Raw genomic sequence first — 19288 nt, 5'->3', positions numbered from 1 at the left:
CTTTTTAAATTATTCTACAGAATATGTGGACCACGTTGTGGTGAAATCAGTGAGAACAGTATTGACTGGGGAAAGCGTTGTGTTGACAAGTTTGATATCATCGGTATTATTGGGGAAGGCACTTATGGACAAGTTTACAAAGCCAAGGATAAAGATAAAGGTAAGAGTTTAAATAAATATTCATAGTACACCTTTATGAACCCTAAACTGTAACGGGTGTAAGTGAAGACCTTTTAAAGAAAGCAACACAAGCAGTTTAGCAATATCTGTGTTCCTATGTAACAGTACTGTACACAGAAATGTATTGCTTTTCTGCTCTAGCATCTGCCAACACCTTAGCTTGAGAGTCTTGGGTGCAAACTCTGTGCAGGCCTCGCGGGTTTCATCCTTGTCTTTCAGGAGACAAGGCTTTCAGACTTTGTGGAGTTTTCTTTGTGTGAACCTGTGGTGGCAGTAATGGCAGAACTTAAAAGGTGTTTTTTCCATAACCCGATCTGCCTCTCCTTTTTAGGTCTCGGCTAAGCGCGCGGAAGCGCGTTCTCGCCGAGAACCTTTTGTCGCCGTGTCTGCTTTCCAGGAGACAATCCTGGCCGCGTGCATCGCCTTGGAGGTGATTTGAAACTGTCACGCGCACAAGTACGAGCGCTCAATTGACACACACACACGATCGCCTATGCACGCACCCACCCATACAGAGAACCCAGCCCCGCCGCACGCACGCGCACACACAAGCACGCGCACACACAAGCACGCGCACACACAAGCACGCGCACACACAAGCACGCACACACACACACGCGCGCGCACACACACACACGCGCGCACACATACGCGCACACATACGCACACACACACACACACACACACACACACACACACACACACACACACACACACACACACACACCCCTTTCCCCCCCCTCCAACACTTGCGCAACATCCTACTGGCGGCCCCGAGGCTCACAGGAACCGCGAGACGCATTTCCTCCGCCTGCCTCCTCTTCCGGTCCGGACGCGGCACATCACAGGCGATCTTGCCTGACTTCCAGTGCGGCCGGATTCCGGGGGCAGTAAGAGTTTTTTTTTTTTTATGTGCTCAAGAAGCTTTTTTTGATATTGCACTAAATTCTTCAGCTGGATGTTGACGTTCGTCTAGAGTACAGGCATTGCACTAATTTAGCACTGTTTTCTGTACTCTAGTTTTTTCAGTTATATGGTCCTTCCAAGCCTATACTTGCTGCTCCATAGTGCTTTTATTAGCAAGTTTTACTGAGTACTGGTACAGCTAACTCATACCTATTGCTACTATTACCAAATAAAATGTGACCACTCTCTTTACCATCCTTATAAGGGTGGAAGGCTGAGAACCTTGCAACGGTTCGAACTTGTGAGCTTCAGGTCACTGCATACAGAGGCGAGCTGTAGTATTCAAACTGGCCTAACCTCAGCAAGAATGACAACATTGCACATGTTGGAGCCCGTCTGCCCAGGCCATAGCACATCGCAGGAACTTCACATGGTATGATGAGCATGCAGGGAGTACGTTTTATTTTAAAATAGTCAACATGAGTGGGTAGTGAAGTGACTACGGAAGCAGTTGGGCAGAGTCTGACAGCGTTTCAAGCAAGAAGCGAGGTACGGTCAGCTGGCAGCAAGGTGGCTAAGTTTGGGAACCCAGCACAGGTCGGTGGTTTGTTATAATGCTCCCGAGTAGGCGTCCCCCCCCCCCCCGCACCCCTCGTAGTCGTGCTCGCCGTACTCCCTGCCCTATCGCTGCCTTAAGCCCCCCCCCCTCGAGTGTTCGGAGAGGGAGCGGGTGACAAGCTGCCTCTGCTGCGGGGGGAGTAGAGTCCCATATGAGCTTTGCAGGATTGCTGGATTGGGGGCCATTTGAGGCTAGTGATAGCGAGAAGGCAGGCATTAGGTTGCGGTCCTCTTGACGGTGGTGAAGAAGTGGCCGGAATCAGCAAGTGCGGTTTGCGCCACATCGAGGGACCAGCGCGCCCATATGCGTGTATTTGCTACTATGCATAGGCTCTCTCACAGTTAACTACCTAAAAATAAAGGCCACCTATCATTTGGAGCCATGTTTAGGTGAGATACAACCGTCCCTAGCCAGGAAACCCTATGTACAGTTTAGGCACGGTTCTCTCCCTCTGCGTGCATTTTTTATTTTTATTTTGTTGCTGTGCATGTTTAGCCGTACTGACATCTTTTTGTCTAACACGGCCTACTTTGCAGGGCTGGCATAACGGTGCATAGATGCTTATAGCAGCTACAGGCCGCCCGCTTGTCGCACTCTATCCAGTCTCAGCTCTGTCTTTGTGTTTGTACTTGGATTACTTTCCTGTGTCTATCCGGGTATTTTTCCGTCTTGTTATAGCTCACATAACCTATAGCAAAGCATATCCAGTGCATAGAAGGGTGCATTTTGAATGGATTTTTTGTCAAGTCAAGTCAAAGAATTTATATAGCGCACTACATACCCGGAGGGTTTCAAGGCGCTTAGGACGGGGAGGAGGATTACTTGTCAAATATCCACGTTTTAAGTTGCTTTCTGAATGCTAGGTGGTTCTGGGTAAGGCGAAGGTAAGCGGGGAGTGAGTTCCATGTTTTAGCAGCCAGGTATGAAAAGGATCTGCCTCCCATGGTGGTCTTGTTGATGCGAGGAACAGTGGCGAGGGCTTGGTTGGAAGAACGTAGTTGGCGGGAGGGGGTGTAGAAGGACAGTCGTGAGTTGAGGCATTCTGGACCGATGTCGTAGAGTGATTTGTGTGCGTGGGTAAGCAGTCGGAAGGTGATCCTCTTATTGACGGGTAGCCAGTGGAGGTCTTTAAGGTGACCAGAGATGTGATCGTTGCGTGGGATGTCTAATATGAGTCTGGCTGAGGCGTTTTGGATTCGTTGGAGTTTCTTCTGGAGTTTTGCGGTAGTACCTGCGTAGAGGGTGTTTCCGTAGTCCAGTCGGCTCGTGACCAGAGCGTGGGTGACTGTTTTCCTTGTTTCGGAGGGGATCCAGCGAAATGTTTTTCTGAGCATGCGAAGAATGTTGAAGCAGGAAGAGGATACGGAGCTGACTTGTCTGTTCATTGAGAGTGAAGAATCCAGGATGACGCCTAGGTTCCGTGCGTGGTCTGTCGGGATGGGTGCTTTTCCGAGGGCTTCCGGCCACCAGGAGTCGTCCCATGCGGAGGGGGATGTACCTAAGATGAGGACTTCTGTTTTGTCTGAGTTCAGTTTCAGACGGCTTTGTTTCATCCATTCGGCAACTTCTTTCATTCCTTCGTGTAGGTTGGTTTTGGCGGTGTTGGGGTCATTGGTGAGAGAAAGGATCAGTTGAGTGTCGTCCGCGTATGAGATGATGTTGAGGTTGTGTTGGCGTGCGATGGCCGCGAGGGGGCTCATGTATACGTTGAAGAGGGTGGGACTGAGTGAGGATCCTTGTGGTACGCCGCAGATGACTTCAGAGGCCTCGGACTTGAATGGTGGAAGGCGGACTCTCTGGGTTCTTCCGGTGAGGAAAGAGGTGATCCATTCAAGTGCTTTTCCTTGGATTCCGATGTTATTGAGGCGTTGTAAAAGGGTGTTGTGGCAAACTGTGTCGAATGCTGCAGAGAGGTCGAGGAGGATGAGGGCGACTGTGTCTCCGTTGTCTAGTAGAGTTCGAATGTCGTCTGTTGCTGCGATGAGGGCGGTCTCAGTGCTGTGTTTTGCTCGGAAGCCAGATTGTGATGGGTCGAGGGATTTGTTGGCTTCGAGGAAGGCGGCGAGCTGGTTGTTGACAGCTTTCTCGATGACTTTGGCCGGGAATGGAAGAAGCGAGATGGGGCGGTAATTTTTGAGCTCGGTGGGGTCCGCTGTGGGTTTTTTCAGAAGGGCGGTGAGTTCAGCGTGTTTCCAATCTTCTGGGAAGGTGGCGGAGTTGAAGGAGCAGTTGATGACGTCTCGGAGGTGCGGTGCAATGACGGAGTCTGCTTTGTTGAAGATGTGGTGAGGACATGGGTCTGTGGGGGATCCTGAGTGGATGGAATTCATCAGGCGGATTGTGTCCTCAGTGGAGATTGGGTTCCAGTCGTTAAGGGTGTTCACGGGGGGAGAATGTTCAAATGGTTGGGTGGGTTGGTCTCCGGGTTGGTTGTTGAAGCTGTTGTGGATGTCTGCAATCTTGTTGTGGAAGAATGAGGCTAGGGAGTCGCAGAGGGCTTGAGAGGGGGTGATGTCGTTGGAGTTGGCCGAGGGATTTGAAAATTCCTTGACGATGTTGAAAAGTTCCTTGCTGTTGTGGGCGTTGTTGTCAAGTCGATCCTTGAATGCTGTTTTCTTGGCCTTTCGGATTAGTTGGTGGTGAGTGCGGGTGGCGTTTTTGAAGGCATCCTTGGTGCTGGTGGTTGGGTCTTTTTTCCAGGCCTTTTCAAGGGAGCGGCAGAGTTTCTTGGACTTCTTGAGATCATCGTTGAACCATGAGGCCTTCTTGCTGCCAGGTTTGTTTTGACGTTTTTTCAGTGGTGCTAAGGTGTCAGCGGTGTTGGATAACCATAGGGTGAGGTTGGCGGCGGCTTCGTTAGCGTTAGAAGGGAGGGCTGGGGTGTTTTGAAGGAGCGATGCGGAGATTTGGTCCGTGGTGATTTTGTTCCAGTTCCTTTGCAGGGTAGGTTGGAGGTGGATGCAGGGTTTTGGTTTGTTGTAGGTGAAGTGAACGCAGCTGTGGTCAGTCCAGAGGAGGTCCGTAGTGTGGCTGAAGGAGACATGATTGCTGGAGGTGAAGATGGGGTCGAGTGTGTGACCTGCGATGTGGGTGGGGGAAGTGACTAGTTGTTTAAGTCCGAGGTTGGCGAGGTTGTCCACGAGGGTGGCGGTGTTGCGGTCGTTGATCTTTTCGAGGTGAAAGTTGAGGTCTCCCAGAAGGATGTAGTCTTTTGAGGGGAGCGCGTGTGGGGTGATGAAGTCCGTGATGTCTTCACTGAATTTTGCGCGGGGTCCTGGTGGTCTGTAGAGGAGGGTGCCTCTGAGTGTGGTTTTGGGGTCGATGTGGATTTGGAAGTGAAGGTGTTCGGAGTTGGCGAGGTTGACGTCAGAGCTGGTTGATATGCGGATAGATTTCTTATGGACGATAGCGATTCCTCCTCCTGTGTGGCTGGTACGGTCTTTGCGAGTGATCTTGTAGTCTTCAGGGATGGCTATGGTGATGTCTGGTGCGGAGGAAGCATTCATCCATGTTTCCGTAAGGAAGGCGATGTCCGGAGAAATGGTGTCTAGTAGATTCCATAGGTCAATGGCGTGCCTGTGGATTGATCGGGTGTTGAGAAGGATGCAATGTAGATGGTTGGGGTTGGGAATCTGTGGTGTGGTCGTAGCGGAGATGTTGTCGGTGCCGCTGAATTTGCAGGAGAAGCAGGAGAAAGGTCCATGGGTTTGTCCAGGGGTGGCTTGGACGCAGTTGGGAGCGCGACCGGGGTTAAGGGCTAGGAGGGTGGCGGCATCGTAGGTAATGCGGGAGGGCTGGGCAATGCGGGGGCCAGGGGGTATGGCGCTGGGCGCGGTCCAGGCGCGGACGGGCGTAGACGGGCTTACCTTTGGCGCGCCTTCGGCGCGAGTTGGGCGCGGTCGCTGCGCGTGAACGCTGCGCGCGGGAACTGTTGTCATATATGGATGGTGGGGGGGGGTAGGGGCGAGGGCGTCTCAGCTGGGAGGCGGGGCGGGCTACGGAGGACAACAATCAACAAAATGGAGGCGGAGGGGTCTGAAAGCCGAGAGCGCTTGGGGGAGAACGCAAAAACAGGAATAAAGTTGGCAAATAAACGACAATGCAACTAACGCTGGCAATTGAACATGTAATTGGGCAAAGCGGCGGTCAGAGCACACAGCTGGCAGTCGGTAAAGGCAAAGCGCTGCAAGTAATGGAATAAGGTTGGCAAATAAACGACAATGCAACTAACGCTGGCAATTGAACATGTAATTGGGCAAAGCGGCGGTCAGATCACACAGCTGGCAGTCGGTAAAGGCAAAGCGCTGCGAGTACGATACCACAGACACAGGGGGAGCGACCACTCTGCTGAGAAGCGGAGATCGAGGTGGGGTGATTACATGTGGAGGGTGTCGATGGGACCCAGGATCTGCACCGGGCTGTCTATAAGATAAAGGATTCACCCTCCCAGAATAAAAAATAACTAGAATAGACCCTTTCAAACCCCTCAGAACACTTTTTTTGGGTCTACAATTTATTGACTTTTGTTGCAATTAGTGTTGCAATATTAAGCAATGCCAAAAGCTCAAACTTAATTACTGCGAGACCTATTGCATTGCAAATGCTTGTTTCATTCTCCGACCACTTGGTTAACTGCAGGGCCCCCTGTCAGAATCAAGACGATTCCTTTTCTCTGTTAATCACTTTTCTCGCAGCCTTCGGTGATTTGGTAGATTTTCGTACTTTTTTTCTTCTGTTTCCCAAAATTATTTGACTTATTGGCGGAAAAAATAATCTGAAGATGGCGACTACGTCCAGGAACCACCGGGACGCAGTCTGACGTCACACTACAAAACTACTGCTACTGTATAACAGTACTGTACACAGCGATGTACTGATGGATTAGGGTAAATAAAATACTATCGTAAAGGAAATTTAGAATGTCATTGAAACAAAAGTTGTGCATTTCACTTTGCAGTGCTGGGCTCTGCGCTTCGGAGTAGCAATTTTCAAATAGTGAAATATTTAGGTGGGTAGTACTAACCTGAGAATCTATTTTCAATTAATAATCTATGAAATAAAAACATTTAAAATATAAAAATTGACTGTTTTGCAGAGTGTGTGCTTTCACTTAAGAATAGCCACTTGAAGTTCATTAAGGTTTGTAAAATATCCTTAAAAAACCTCATCTAGTCTAGACCTTTCAGTTAAGCCCTTGTGCTGAATTCTCAAGTACTCTAAACAGATGTCAGAACTTGCAATTTTCTCTGGTCCATGTGAGTAACTTTTCAGTCCAGAAATTTTTGTTGAATTATGTGACATGTGGTCCTAGCTTTGCAATGGAATAAATAAAGCTACAAGTTATGTGCATGCAGTAGAAAAAACCTGGAAAGAATAAGGTCCTCTTTTGTGGAACTCGGAAACTTGACAACTCTGATATAGTCTCCTACAAAATTTTTATAGATTCCCTAGTCTGATTTGCCATTAGCTCTACACCCTAAGACAGTGTGTGAGAGCTCGGACTATAGATTTTAATGGCACACCAGTGGATCTAGACATCAAAAAAGCGCTCAGTACTTCAAACTGGAAGTATACGCTGAGTGTACTAAAAAGAGATGTGATTGGGTCACACTTATTTGGCCAGGTAAAACTGCTATACACACTGTTGGTTGGGTGATGTCCAGAGGTATTGTATCAGCTAAATCGACTATAGAGAGTGGTGCAGAATGTCCCTTATCACCCTTACTATTCACGTTGATGGTTAAACCATTGGCGGTCATTCTTACAGATGTGTTACTTAAATGGGAGACACAGTGCACAGGATATAAAGACAGGACAGGGGGTATCCTTGAAGGGATTACTCCTTTAAGATCTTGCACGAAAGTTTTAATCACAGGAACTTTACTCCTTATTTTGTAGCTACACAATTACTGGCAAGTATGTGCTATAGGCAAACCCAGTGTAGCACATAAGTGTTCTGTATAATACCATGAACCGGCTTCATTTGTTGACTTGATAGTAAACCATAAAATGTAGCCGCAAAACATGCGCCAGTTGTAAGTTTTCTACCTTCTTTCAGGATTTGCAAACGTACCTTAGATAATTATAAATGTTAAGACCATAGGTGCTAAATGGCCAGACAATGTGACTTAAGGTCTGGATGTGAGAAGTGCCAGTGATCTTGGCTTAGAAGTTGTGGGCCGAGTGCAAATCTTTTCGTTTCATTGACTCTTGTGCTATGCTGTATTCTTAAATAGATGCCAATGAGTAGCCCCTCTGACAGCTACATGTTTTTCTGCTGCATTTGCAGGTAGAGTGGGGTCTCTGAGGGACAGGCAAAGGGCTATTGGCTTTTGCACATCAGGTCTGTATACATTTGAACAACCATGGGCTATTTCTGCTTTTGGAGAGAGCACAGCCCTAGTGTGATTTAGAGAAAGAAACCAAGAGCTGCTGTGTTTTATAGAAGAGTTTTGTCTTGTCTTGTCCTGTCCTGTATTAACATGCGGGACCTTTTGACATCTAGTGCACCAACAACCGCCTGGTCGTGGGGGGCTTTGGCAAGATAGAGGTTCAGGCCAGTGTTGCCAGGTGGATCTATGTCTATCATCCTGAAGTTCGGGGTCAAAAGGTGCCTCATAAGGATGTAAACGACCGGAAGGCTTACTACCCATCCCACCCCACCTAGTGATGGATGTGGGGGAACCCCCAGTTGAGTGTGATATGGGGTGACCTTGCGGTGGGGTGAGGAAGAAGGGGGAAGGAGGAGGATGAGAAGGGGGCAGAGCTGGTTGGATGTTTGCTAGTCCCCTGGTGCTTCCTGGGCTTGGCTGGTGGCTCAAGCTCCAAGGCAGGAGCCTTCTCAAAAGTCAGCTTCTTGTGAGAAACTGTGTCCAGAGCCTTGTGAGGAGGCTGCGTGAAGGTCCTGCCAGCCTGGAGAAGGATTTGGAACGCTTCTGCTTGGCATAGAGTTCCTGCTGCAAGCTATTCAAAATTGGCTGCTCCTGATCATCTCAGGCACCGAAGATGGTGTCTGGCCTGACTGAACAGATTGTGTTTTTCGTCCCGAGGTCGGCCTCAAGGCCAGTTTTGGTGTTGGTGCCGAGGACTGGGTTGGTGCGAGATCTTGGCCGACCGTTTTGGTGTCGAAGGCTGGATTGGTGCCAGATTAGAAGCAGTGGGTTTGTGCCCACCATAGCTCTCAGCAGTGATGGACCAGAAGTGTGGAGTCTGGGTTTGATGTCCGACCTCGGGAAGGCAGTGCTGAGCCTGAGAGCGGTATTGGGATGGAGATTGAGGAGTGGTGGAGGTACTCACGGTTGAAGTCTTCTTCACAAGGACTTAAAAAATGTGAAGCTTCTCTGACTCTGATTGCAAGCTCAGGGCTGACGTGAATGGCCTGCTTTGCCGAGGCTCCGAGTTTTTGTTCCACGATGTTGTGGTCCCCAAAAAAGTCCAGGTTATCTGTTGTCGCTATGCCCTGGTGAACGAGTGAACAGCCGTTCACGTCAATACCTAGCGGTCTTATTTTTTAGAGTGGAAGCCGAGACAGGCCATGCAAGACGTCTCGTCCTGCGCTGGGACAAGGCAGGTTCCAAACCTGATGACAGTCAGTCTGGGGGTACTTCGCTCTACATATTGGGCAGTTCTGGAAATGGGCCCTTCCCACCATACTTGCATTCACTAGGATCAAAGATGGAGGATGAAGGCTCTTGGAGGCGCAGGCCCCTAAAGGTTTTCAAGACTAACTCTCTTGCCAAGCGGACAAAGGTCTCAACAACGCTGAAGATTGTGCAGACAGCTGTATCTTTTTTCCTACAGGAATGGAGAAGTTCAAAGGCGACTGATTACGAACAATGGAGCTGATGCCCATGCTCATTACCGGTAATAGGTGGAGTCACTATACATCGTGACTCAGTCTTCTTCGAAGAAAAACAAGTTGCACATATCCAAATCAAACTGTGCAGCAGAAGCATGAACATCATGTGTCTATGCAGCTACACATGCCACAAACATATATATTTGAGAGTAGACGAAAGCGAGACTGTAGTTAAGGTTCAGTGACACTTTAGATACATCAATCTCAAGATGGTCAGATATCTCCCTCTCTGAAAGTGTATAGAGCCAAGGCGTATGGCAGTGCATTGTATAGGGCAGAAGTATGGGACAATGCTGATCTGACCTCGTCCGGCGTGGCTGAAAATACCTTTACCAGAGCCCTCACACGTCTGCAAAAAAAAAAAACATTGATACCCCTCTGATGTGACTTGAGCCTCAAGCCCCTTTCTTTTCAGGATGTAGCTTCTCACAATAAGGCTAGCAATATCAAATGACTCTTTTGTCAAAAATATGCTGCATAAGATAGGCCTTAGCGAATTTTGGTTCTCATGCCCTGTTTCAAAGCACTTAAAGACATCCCTCAAAAAGGCCTTTTGAGAATATACGTGGACTGAAGAACTCAGACACATCTCGGAGGGATCATTTGCTGGCACATTTTAAGATTTCAAGATTTATATAGCCTTTGTGCCTCTCCTAGATTATACAACCCGGATAGCTGCTAAGAGCATGTACCTGACATTTCAATATGGCACTATTCTGCTACAGACGCTCCGAGCAAAATGGAACCCAGGTGGCGCCTGGACTACTACATATCCATGTCAAAAGGCAGAGGAATCTCTAGCACACTTTATATTCTTTTGCCCATCATATGTGTGCCCTAAAATCCTGGATTATTCCACTATGTAAACAACTCCGTCAGCAGCATCGGGATGCTGTACGACCGCTGTGCACTGAATTCAGTCAGGCTATTGTCTGTGCAGCTTCAAAATATTTATACTGGAGCTGGTGCATTAGAATAAAAGCATTGGTCTGAACTTCTGGATACTATAGAGTTTTACCTGACAATGTGACAAATTTTGCCTGTCTTTTAAACCCTTTTTTCCTCATCGATTTTTGGTTAAAAACAATCTTTTTAATAGGGTTCTTTTTTTATAGATGATGATATGATTCAATTTTTAATGCTATTGTCCCTTTTGAAATATGCCAGAGCAGACTGCCTTTCCAGATTCTTCTGCGCAGACAATGAAGACTGTCTTGGGAAAGGTGGGCGAGGTTGTGTAGGAAAGTTCCTCTTTTGACATGGTTACCATGACTTTTTGCCTGATATCTGGTGCAACTGTGACTGAAAGTGTACTAGATTCCTGCTAACCAGGTCCTCAGTGCCATTTTTCTTTCCCTAAACTGTACGATTGTCCCACGGATGGCATCCCTTTAGGATCCTTGCAAGTCTCTAGTAAGTGGTACCCCTGGTACCTAGGGCCTTAGAACTAAAGAGGGTCCATTAGGACCGCAGCACAAATTATACCACCTTAAGAGACCTCATCAGGCTCATGCAAACTCCCACTTCCGCCTGTGTGTCTTGGTGCATAGAAAAGCGAAGAGTTGACATGGCTCACATCCATGTGTGCCTTGTCTACCAAGCACTACCATGTGCTATAGGTAAGGTGCCCCTACGGGCAGGCCTTACAGCACTATACCCACATGTGGGCATATCTGCAAGAGTGGATATGTCCTGGTGATATCTAAGCTCACTGGAAGATATTACACTTGTACAGGGAAGCAACGACGAGTACTTGGATTGGACACTCATGATTACAAGTTCCCCAGCTACATGATAGCTTCACTGTACCCTAAGGTGTTTGGTACCAACCACATTGTTTTGATAACCCCACACTGATGCCAGTGCTGGAGTTAATACACCCAGAGAGCACATTAGAGGTGCTCCCTGAAAATCTACTCACTACTGGTGGGTTACACTGACAGGTCTCGACCAGCCAGCCACCATAGGCTGGTGGCTGGCCTCCTGAGGTGAGCGACTTCATTCTCGGAGGCCAGGAACAAGGCCTGCTCTGGACAAAGGTGTTCACACCTCCTCCATGCAGGATGTGCATTCCATGGCAAGAAGCTTTAAACGCCCTGATGCCTTTGTGACCCAGGCCTCTCCATATAGTGGATATGCCCACCATCTTGTCCTGACCCCACTTTTTGGTGACCAGGCACGTGGGAAATATAGTAATATTATGAGGTGTGCCCACATTCAGCCAGTAATGCCCTTAGAGTGGGCCAGCTAATGTGAACCCCATTATTTAAATTCCTCTATCTTGTTTTGGGCGCAATTCGCATTCTAGGGTCAGGGATATGCCCGCTTTAGGGTGTAGACACCCTAAAGGTACGCAGCCCTTTGGCTACTACCTGTCACTCTCCTTCACACCCCTAAAGTGACTATTTAGATGACACCCCTGAACCCAAGAAATAGGATTCAATGGAGAAGGACGAAGAAGAGTCCATGCCTGGCGAGAACTGCGGCAGACCTGTGGACTTTGGCGAGAAACCCTGCGCGTCATCCGCCCTCTCTTGACAATCGTGACAGTGACTCATCTGCGAGCTGCCAGCACTTTTAAAATCGCCTACAGTCTCCCTTGGAGTATAGAAGCTACCCCCTACAGTCCGCAGGTACTGACGAGCAGGGTCCTGTCCACCGTCTTGCAGCTCCGTGCCCAATGCCACAGATGACCAGGTGACTCGTGTTCTGGAAGGTCAGATCTGTCCTCCCACCGGGTGTGACTACAACAGGACCAACCGAAGCTGTGCAGCAGCAACCCCCACCCTGCACCAAACTCAAACAGTGAGAGTCCATATTCTCACTGCACCAGGACCAAGCAGCCGTCTAGGGGCATCTGCATCCCTGAGACCCACTTAGAGTGTGGCCTAGCTGCCTTTATTTAGCCCGTGCCAGCTCTTTGTCCCTGACCGTGGGGTGCATCTTTGCTCGCCCAGCCGAGCAAACCACTCTGCACCAGGGCTGCCTAGCCCGGGTCCTTACAAACTAGCTTTGCCCCCTTACTCAAGATCCCTTACGACCTAATCCCCTATATGGGAGCTCTCTGACTTGTCCTCAAGTCCTCCTGTGCGGCCTATTTCCAGGTGACCCCTCCGACATCCCCCCCCCCCCCCCCCCCCATTTGGTAGCGCACCAGCTACCAGCCCCACCTGCACACTGATCCCTGTAGATCCCGGGCGGTTGTTAAAGGAATGCTGGTAATTCTTTGGACCATGGCCCACTACAACTCCGAACCCTGAAGGTGAACCCCTGAAATAGACTGCCCCTAACTTTAGGTATCTTTGACTTTGTTGTCTATCATGTTGTCAGCATACAATGAAATACATTGATCCTGTGATATTGATCACATTAGCCATTGGCTCCAAGGTTAATGCAAACAGCATTGGCTTTAGTGGTCACCCCTGTCTGGTGCCTCTGCTGCCCATGTAGGTGTCAGGTATGACACAGGCAGTACAAAAGGGGGTGAATATGGACGGAGCATCAGAGCCAATCAAACACTCACACCCAGTCAAAAGATCTGGGTTTGAGCCGGTCCTCGGAAGCTTGTTTCCGGTCCAGGGAAGGCATGGCTTGGCAGTTCGGGCTGGACTGTTCCCATGAGGCACAGGGTCAGACTGATTTGCATATAGCCATGTCTGAAATGGGGTGGCTGAGTGGGCTAAAGAATGGTGATGGATTAAACCCAGATCAGTTGACTGGGGGTGAGTGTTTGATTTGCTCAAACGCTCCGTCCATCATCCCCTTTTGTATCGCGTCCGGTATGACACAGCCTGTCTTAATGCAGGGCATTGGATTTGTGTATAGTAGCCTAATCCAAATGATGAACCCACTGCCCAATCCCTTGCCCACCATTGCGCCATAGATGAGGCCCTCCTCGTTCTTGGCAATATCGTTAGCCACTCCTCTTGCATGCTACTTGGAACTTCTCTTGTGTTCCTAGCCATGTTAAACAAGCATTTGCAATGCAATAGGGCTCGCATTAGTGAAGTTAGAGGTATTAGTATTGTAAATTACAAATTTTTATTTGTTTTTGATTTGAAAATAGCGTACTTTGTCATTTACAATGCCAATAGTGTTAACTTTTGCAAACGTGACACCTATAGCATTTGTAATGGAGGGTCAGTTTGTAATGGAGGGTCAGTTTCAGTGTGTATAAATAGCACAGCAGTGCACTCTAATCTCTGCCCCAAACCCGTGGGATGTCTACTTCCGGTCGTGTTTTCAGCCATTCACTGGGGATTAGACACCGGCTGGTGCAGCTGTGGTGTTCGCATCCCGCTGGGATAGAAACAAGCATTGGTCTGTGCCAAACTGACCACTCGTTTTATCAGAGTGGTGGGACATGACACAAGGCACACCCTCTCAGTGAGGGGGGTGGGCTCCGGGGATACTCGTGCACGAGGCAAGGAATCAAAGTGCCCACCCTCAGTTCCCCAATAATTGTAAGAAGTGTAAACCATGACAGCGCTTTAACTGGGCTGGGGATTGACAGTGCCAAACAATTGCCGAAATCTAGAATGAACAATTGTTATCCATCTGTATGTCACACAGCGGCACTGCAACATGGGGTGCAGGAGGCGCTACACCAGCCCATACAAATTGAACGTTTTTAGACAGAGAAAGAACAATTAAGAGGCTATTTCGATGTTTTTCCTCGGGCGGCACGTGTTGTGTTTTCAGACAGACAGACACATTTCCTCCTTGCCTTTAGTGGTGGCGAATGAGGCAAGAGCTGTGAGAGGGGATGTTTGGAGGAAGAGAGTGGGGCGGGATCTGTGCCTGGGTCCCGAGACTGCTCATCTTCATAAACACTGGTGAAAACCTGCACACTGGACCCAAAAACTCAAAATAAAAAACAGACAAGTCTCTAACACCGATTAGATTGAATTTGACATATGGCATGCGCAAAAAAACTCAAGACCAGTCACCTATTAGGCGATCCATCAGAATTCCAAATAGACAACAAGCATTGGCAAAGTGAGCAAGTCATGCGGGCGACTGCTTAAATATTACACATGGCACCTATGTTTATGATGCTGAAAGATTAGCGCATACCCGGGCGGGACGGAAATGAGGAGCAAGCTGTTGCAATGGCTAAACAATGGTGTGTTATTTACATAGCGCTAAACACAGAGTGTTGCCTCTTCTAAGCGATGAAAAACATGCATTTGTTACTATTAGCTCCAATTTAAAGGTACTGGATGTAATAACCTCTTAAGGGTTGAGGGCTGAGCTTTCCATGGGGGGAGGGAGGTGGGGTCCGAACTCTTATAGCCAATGCCAGCGGCACGGCTCGGCTCTAGTGATTAATTCTACACTCAGAAGAATATTCGTTTTTATGAGATTCTACGTCTTGCCACATGAAATCTTAACAGTGGAGGTAGTTAGTGGAGAGGCGGATATCCATGGGTGATTGGTTCCAGAGTTTGGGTGCAAGGTAAGAAAATGATTTACCTCCCAGTCTGGTTTGTCTGATGCGAGGTGTGACAAGAAGGCCTTTCCCTTCTGAGCGAAGGGTGCGCGATGGTGTGTTTTTGATCAATTTGTCGGCCAGATAGACAGGACCCATCTGGTTTAGGCCTTTGAATACTATGCAGCAGATTTTGAAGTGGATTCTTTTACGAATAGGTAGCCAGTGGAAGAGAGGGGGCACGATAGGGAGCACTAGTTACCAATCGGGCTGCTGTGTTCTGTACCACCTGTAGACTATGTAAGGCCGAGTCCTTGGCGGAGATCAGCAAAGCATTGCTGAAATCCAGGCTGAGTATTGAGGCATGAATCAGGGTCTTGCGTGTTGAAGAGGGGAGGAAGTGGAAGACTTTACGGAGCAGGCTGAGGGCATGAAAGCAAGCTCGTTTTGTTGCTGCTATGTGCTCATCCAGATTCAAATTGTTGTCGATAAGGACTCCTAAATTTTTAACCAGTGGTTTAGGAGATGGAGCCGAGCCAAGTTCCTCTGGCCACCAGCTGGGGGACCAGCTGGTGACTGCGTCTTTGAAAAGCATTATTTCTGTTTTTCCTGCGTTTAGCTGCAGGAAATTGCTGCTCATCCAAGATGTTATTGCTTTCATGCCATCCGCGAATATGTTTTGAATGTTTGGGGTATCTTTATCATAGGAAAGAAGAAGTTGTGTGTCGTCTGCGTAGGAAATCGGGTTAAACCCGATGTTCCTGAGGAGTGCAGCAAGTGGGGCGACTTACACGTTGAAAAGGGTGGGACTGAGAAAAGAGCCTTGGGGTACCCCTTTGGTTACTGAGGTGGTCTTGGATTTAAAAGATCCGAGGTTCCCTGTTTGGGTTCTGTCTTTGAGAAAGTCCCTCAACCATTCTAAGGCTGTGTCCTGAATGCCTATTGAGTGCAGTCTATCCAGTAGAATCTGGTGTGAGATGGTGTTGAATGCGGTGGACAAGTCGAGCAGTATGAGAATTGCTGCTCAGCCATCGTCCGCCTGCATTCGAATGTCGTCTGTTACATTAACCAGGACTAATTCGGTGCTATGCCGGGGACGGAATCCTGACTGGGAGTGATCAAGACAGTTGGAGGACTCGACAAATGCCGAGAGATGTTTGTTAATGTGTTTTTCCAACAGTTTACTGTATAGGGGAAGCAGTGAGATGGGGCGGTAGTTAGTTATGACATTAGGAGACAGTTTGAGGTTTTTCCTGATAGGAGGTTCCTGAGATGTGTCCTGCAACTGATTGGGTGCGCAGACATTAATCAAAGTGAAAGGCTGTGTATAGTGTTGGGCTCTTATTTTAAGATTGCGACCTTCCCAGTCTCGCACCACCAGAGTTCCCGTAAAGCAGAAGCACGCTTTAGAGTTTTGGCACTCCAGCCGTCTTAGATCTAGAGGACACCCAGTATTGAGTTGGGTATTTAGGGTTAGCCATTCGGTATGTATTCAAGCGTAGGAGATGTTTCTTGTAAGAAAATTACATTGATGTCCTGTAGAAGAAGTTATCGCCAAATCTGGTGTCGCTTGTGGGGGGCGTTGAGGCCCTTCACATTGAGTGAGAGGCATCTAGTGTGTGGCGTGTTTGCCAGTGTGAGAGTGTAGGCAGTCACCATGGTGCGTCCAGTATGTAGGGGTGGTTTTCCAAGGGAGGGTGTAGCCCCATAGGCCCACGGGCCGTGAGTTGCATGCCCATAGGGTATCCTCACTGCAGAGGATCTAAGGATTGGATGGAAGATGACGAGAAGGGCAGACTGGTGTGTGAAACTACATGATGGGTAACGGTTCCCCCTCAGGGAAAGATGAGAGCAAAAAGGAGCCCCAATGGCTCCCGCCCGAACATAGAATTGCCTAGGGAAAGGGAGGGAGGGGAAGAGAACAGGGGACATACAACAAAAGTACTAAGAGGCAAACCGTGAAAACTCCATTTAAATCCTGGAACAGCTCATCGAGCGGAGCCAAGACCATTCTGAGGAAGTCACTCCCCAAGGGGACAAATAGAATGGGGGAGCATGGGGGAAGGCCTTGTGCATTTTCTGGTCTCCGGACCCTGCAGCCAGCAAACTGGGTGTGAGGGGTTCCCTCCAAGAGACCCGGGTTGATAGCGAAGCAGTCCCGCAAGCGAGCCACTTCACTGTTGGAGGAGAGTGACCATAGAAGTGCCCAAGGGACACAAAGTTCGTGCTAGATTCTGCAGTGTCTGAGGTGGGAGTTCTGTCACACCAGTAATCTGGGGTGAGTGGTATCATGGTGTAAAGCAATATTCCCCAAGAGTAGGCATGCTAACATTCATTTAGAAGCCCGAAGGATTTGGCGGGAGACTGAGCCTTGTCCATGAAAGGTGTTGAATAAAGTCTTGTTTGGCTTAGAGTATTTGCCCTTGGCATGTATCCTGTGCTTGGGGGCCACTGTAGACCACTCCGGGTGTATAGCACCTTTGGGTGTTGCATGAGACTGGCTGGGCTGGCATCTCAGGAGGCCGTTGGGATGTGTAGGAGTTGTTTGGAATCCCATGAGTGGAACACTCGGCGTTTACCTTCCAAAGTGAAAATTAAAGCAAAGGAATGGCCCCACTGTTTGATGTTGAGGTCGCGCAGCTTATCCGTATCGGGCATGACGTCCCTGCAGCGCCGCAATGTCAAAGGGGAGATTCCTGGAAGATTTGGATGTGGTGTCCATTATAGACCAGCTCTGCCTTGCTCCTTGCGGCCTGCAGGATGACTTCCTTTTCCGTGAAGAAGTATACCCTTGTGAGAATGTCGGGTACAACATCTGGGCGACCCCGCACAGCAGCAACTCGATGGGCTCTCTCCATGACCGGCGGGGAGGCGTCATCATCTCTGATCGTCTGGAGGAGATCCGCCATGAATGCCATGTTTGCCCCCTCACCCGCTCTGGGGATCACCCTATTGCGAAGATTTTCTCCTGCTCACCAAGTCTTCCTGCTTTAGTTGAAGGTCTATATGTTGCTCCTTGAGAGCCACAAGTTCTCCTGGTCTTCCGAGTGTGTATCTTGCGTGCTCTCGTGGTCATCAACCCTACCCCCAATTTCTGCAACATCCTGCCTGAGATTGTGTAGGCAGGCCTTGAATTCAGATTTGAGGGAGCCAATCCCCATTTTTTTATCTCTTCTAGAAAGTTGTTCATGAAGGCCTGTGCGAGGGGGCTTTTCGTAGGCTCACCAGGGGCTGTTGCCTGCAAAGGGTCCGAGGGGACCGAAGTCGAGGGGCCCGACTTAAGCCACATAAAGACAAGCTTATTATCTCTGAATGAAGCGTCTGAGGCCTCTTTGCCAATTTTGGTGTGGGCATAGTCTGCAAGAGGCCCCTCCAAGTAAGATCCTCTGGCGAAGATTGCAGATTTGCCTTGAGAGCGATCAATAGTCTGGGTAGGTGCTCATTCGTTGTGGGTTTGCCCACTCGTGACAGGCGCCCCGTAGGGGTTGGGGCCCTGCTCAGATCCGAGGTCGTCTCTCCTGTCTGGTCGTAGGGTTGGGAGGCCTCTGGGATGGGGAAGGGATGGCCCTCTTGCGCCTATCAGATTGTGGGAGTACCCCCTCCTGAGTGTGGTACCCCTGGCTTCCCCAGCACCCATAGAAGTTCGAGGAGTGTTGAAGCGATGGCCTCCCTGGATAACTCATGCCCCTTGGGTCTCCAAGGGGAACACCATCTCCCCAACGAGACCGCAGGATCAAGGTGCGCAAAGGGGTGTCCAGCAAGATGTCCTCTGTGCTGCCCAGTGAGTTGAGGCAGAGGTAGGGCAGATAAAAGACCCCGGATGGAAATCTGGATGGAAATCCAGGCCACGTCAGCCTGCAGGACCAGTACGTCCCTGGGGCAGTCAAACAGGGGTTTCAGTAGTCGGGCCCGAGGTAACAAAGGCTGCCCTAAGGGTGCATAAGCAAGGCTAGGCCCTAGCTCAGATGTTGGGGTGGGGGAGGACGCCCGCTGCTCGGCGTTGCGGCTGATCGCCCCTTACCTTAGTGGTGAAGTCCCTTCTTCAGTCGACGCCCGCCTGTGTGATTCTTCTTAGTAGGTCTGTATGCTCCCTGCCACTGCCAGGGAGGTGCCATGGGAAGGCACTCCCAAATATGGGGCGATCCTAGGGGGCAGTTGGGGGGAGTGCAGCACTCCAAATCAGGTAGCAGACCCGATCAACAAGCCTCCCAGGGCTGGGCCCAGCGAGTGGGGTCCATGCGTAGTCCACAGGCTGCGCAGGAGATGGACTCCTGGGTGCAACGCGCACCACCGT

The 19288-nt window shown here is 49.3% G+C and overlaps 1 protein-coding gene across 2 annotated transcripts in view; it reads left to right on the top strand.

The window, feature by feature from the left end:
* The window catches only part of CDK13 (cyclin dependent kinase 13), a 777929-nt gene that overhangs the window by 366152 nt on the left and 392489 nt on the right, over positions 1-19288 (top strand). For both annotated transcript variants that reach the window (XM_078688204.1, XM_078688203.1), the window contains exon 6: positions 21-160. In XM_078688204.1, coding sequence (XP_078544330.1) covers positions 21-160 — 140 coding nt within the window. The remainder of the gene's footprint in view (positions 1-20; positions 161-19288) is intronic.

The sequence above is a fragment of the Lissotriton helveticus genome, chromosome 4_1 (assembly GCF_964261635.1).
Source record: "Lissotriton helveticus chromosome 4_1, aLisHel1.1, whole genome shotgun sequence".
In the NCBI taxonomy this organism is placed as follows: domain Eukaryota; kingdom Metazoa; phylum Chordata; class Amphibia; order Caudata; family Salamandridae; genus Lissotriton; species Lissotriton helveticus.
Note: the sequence above shows the minus strand (reverse complement) of the source record. Positions and strands in the feature narration are given on the sequence as shown.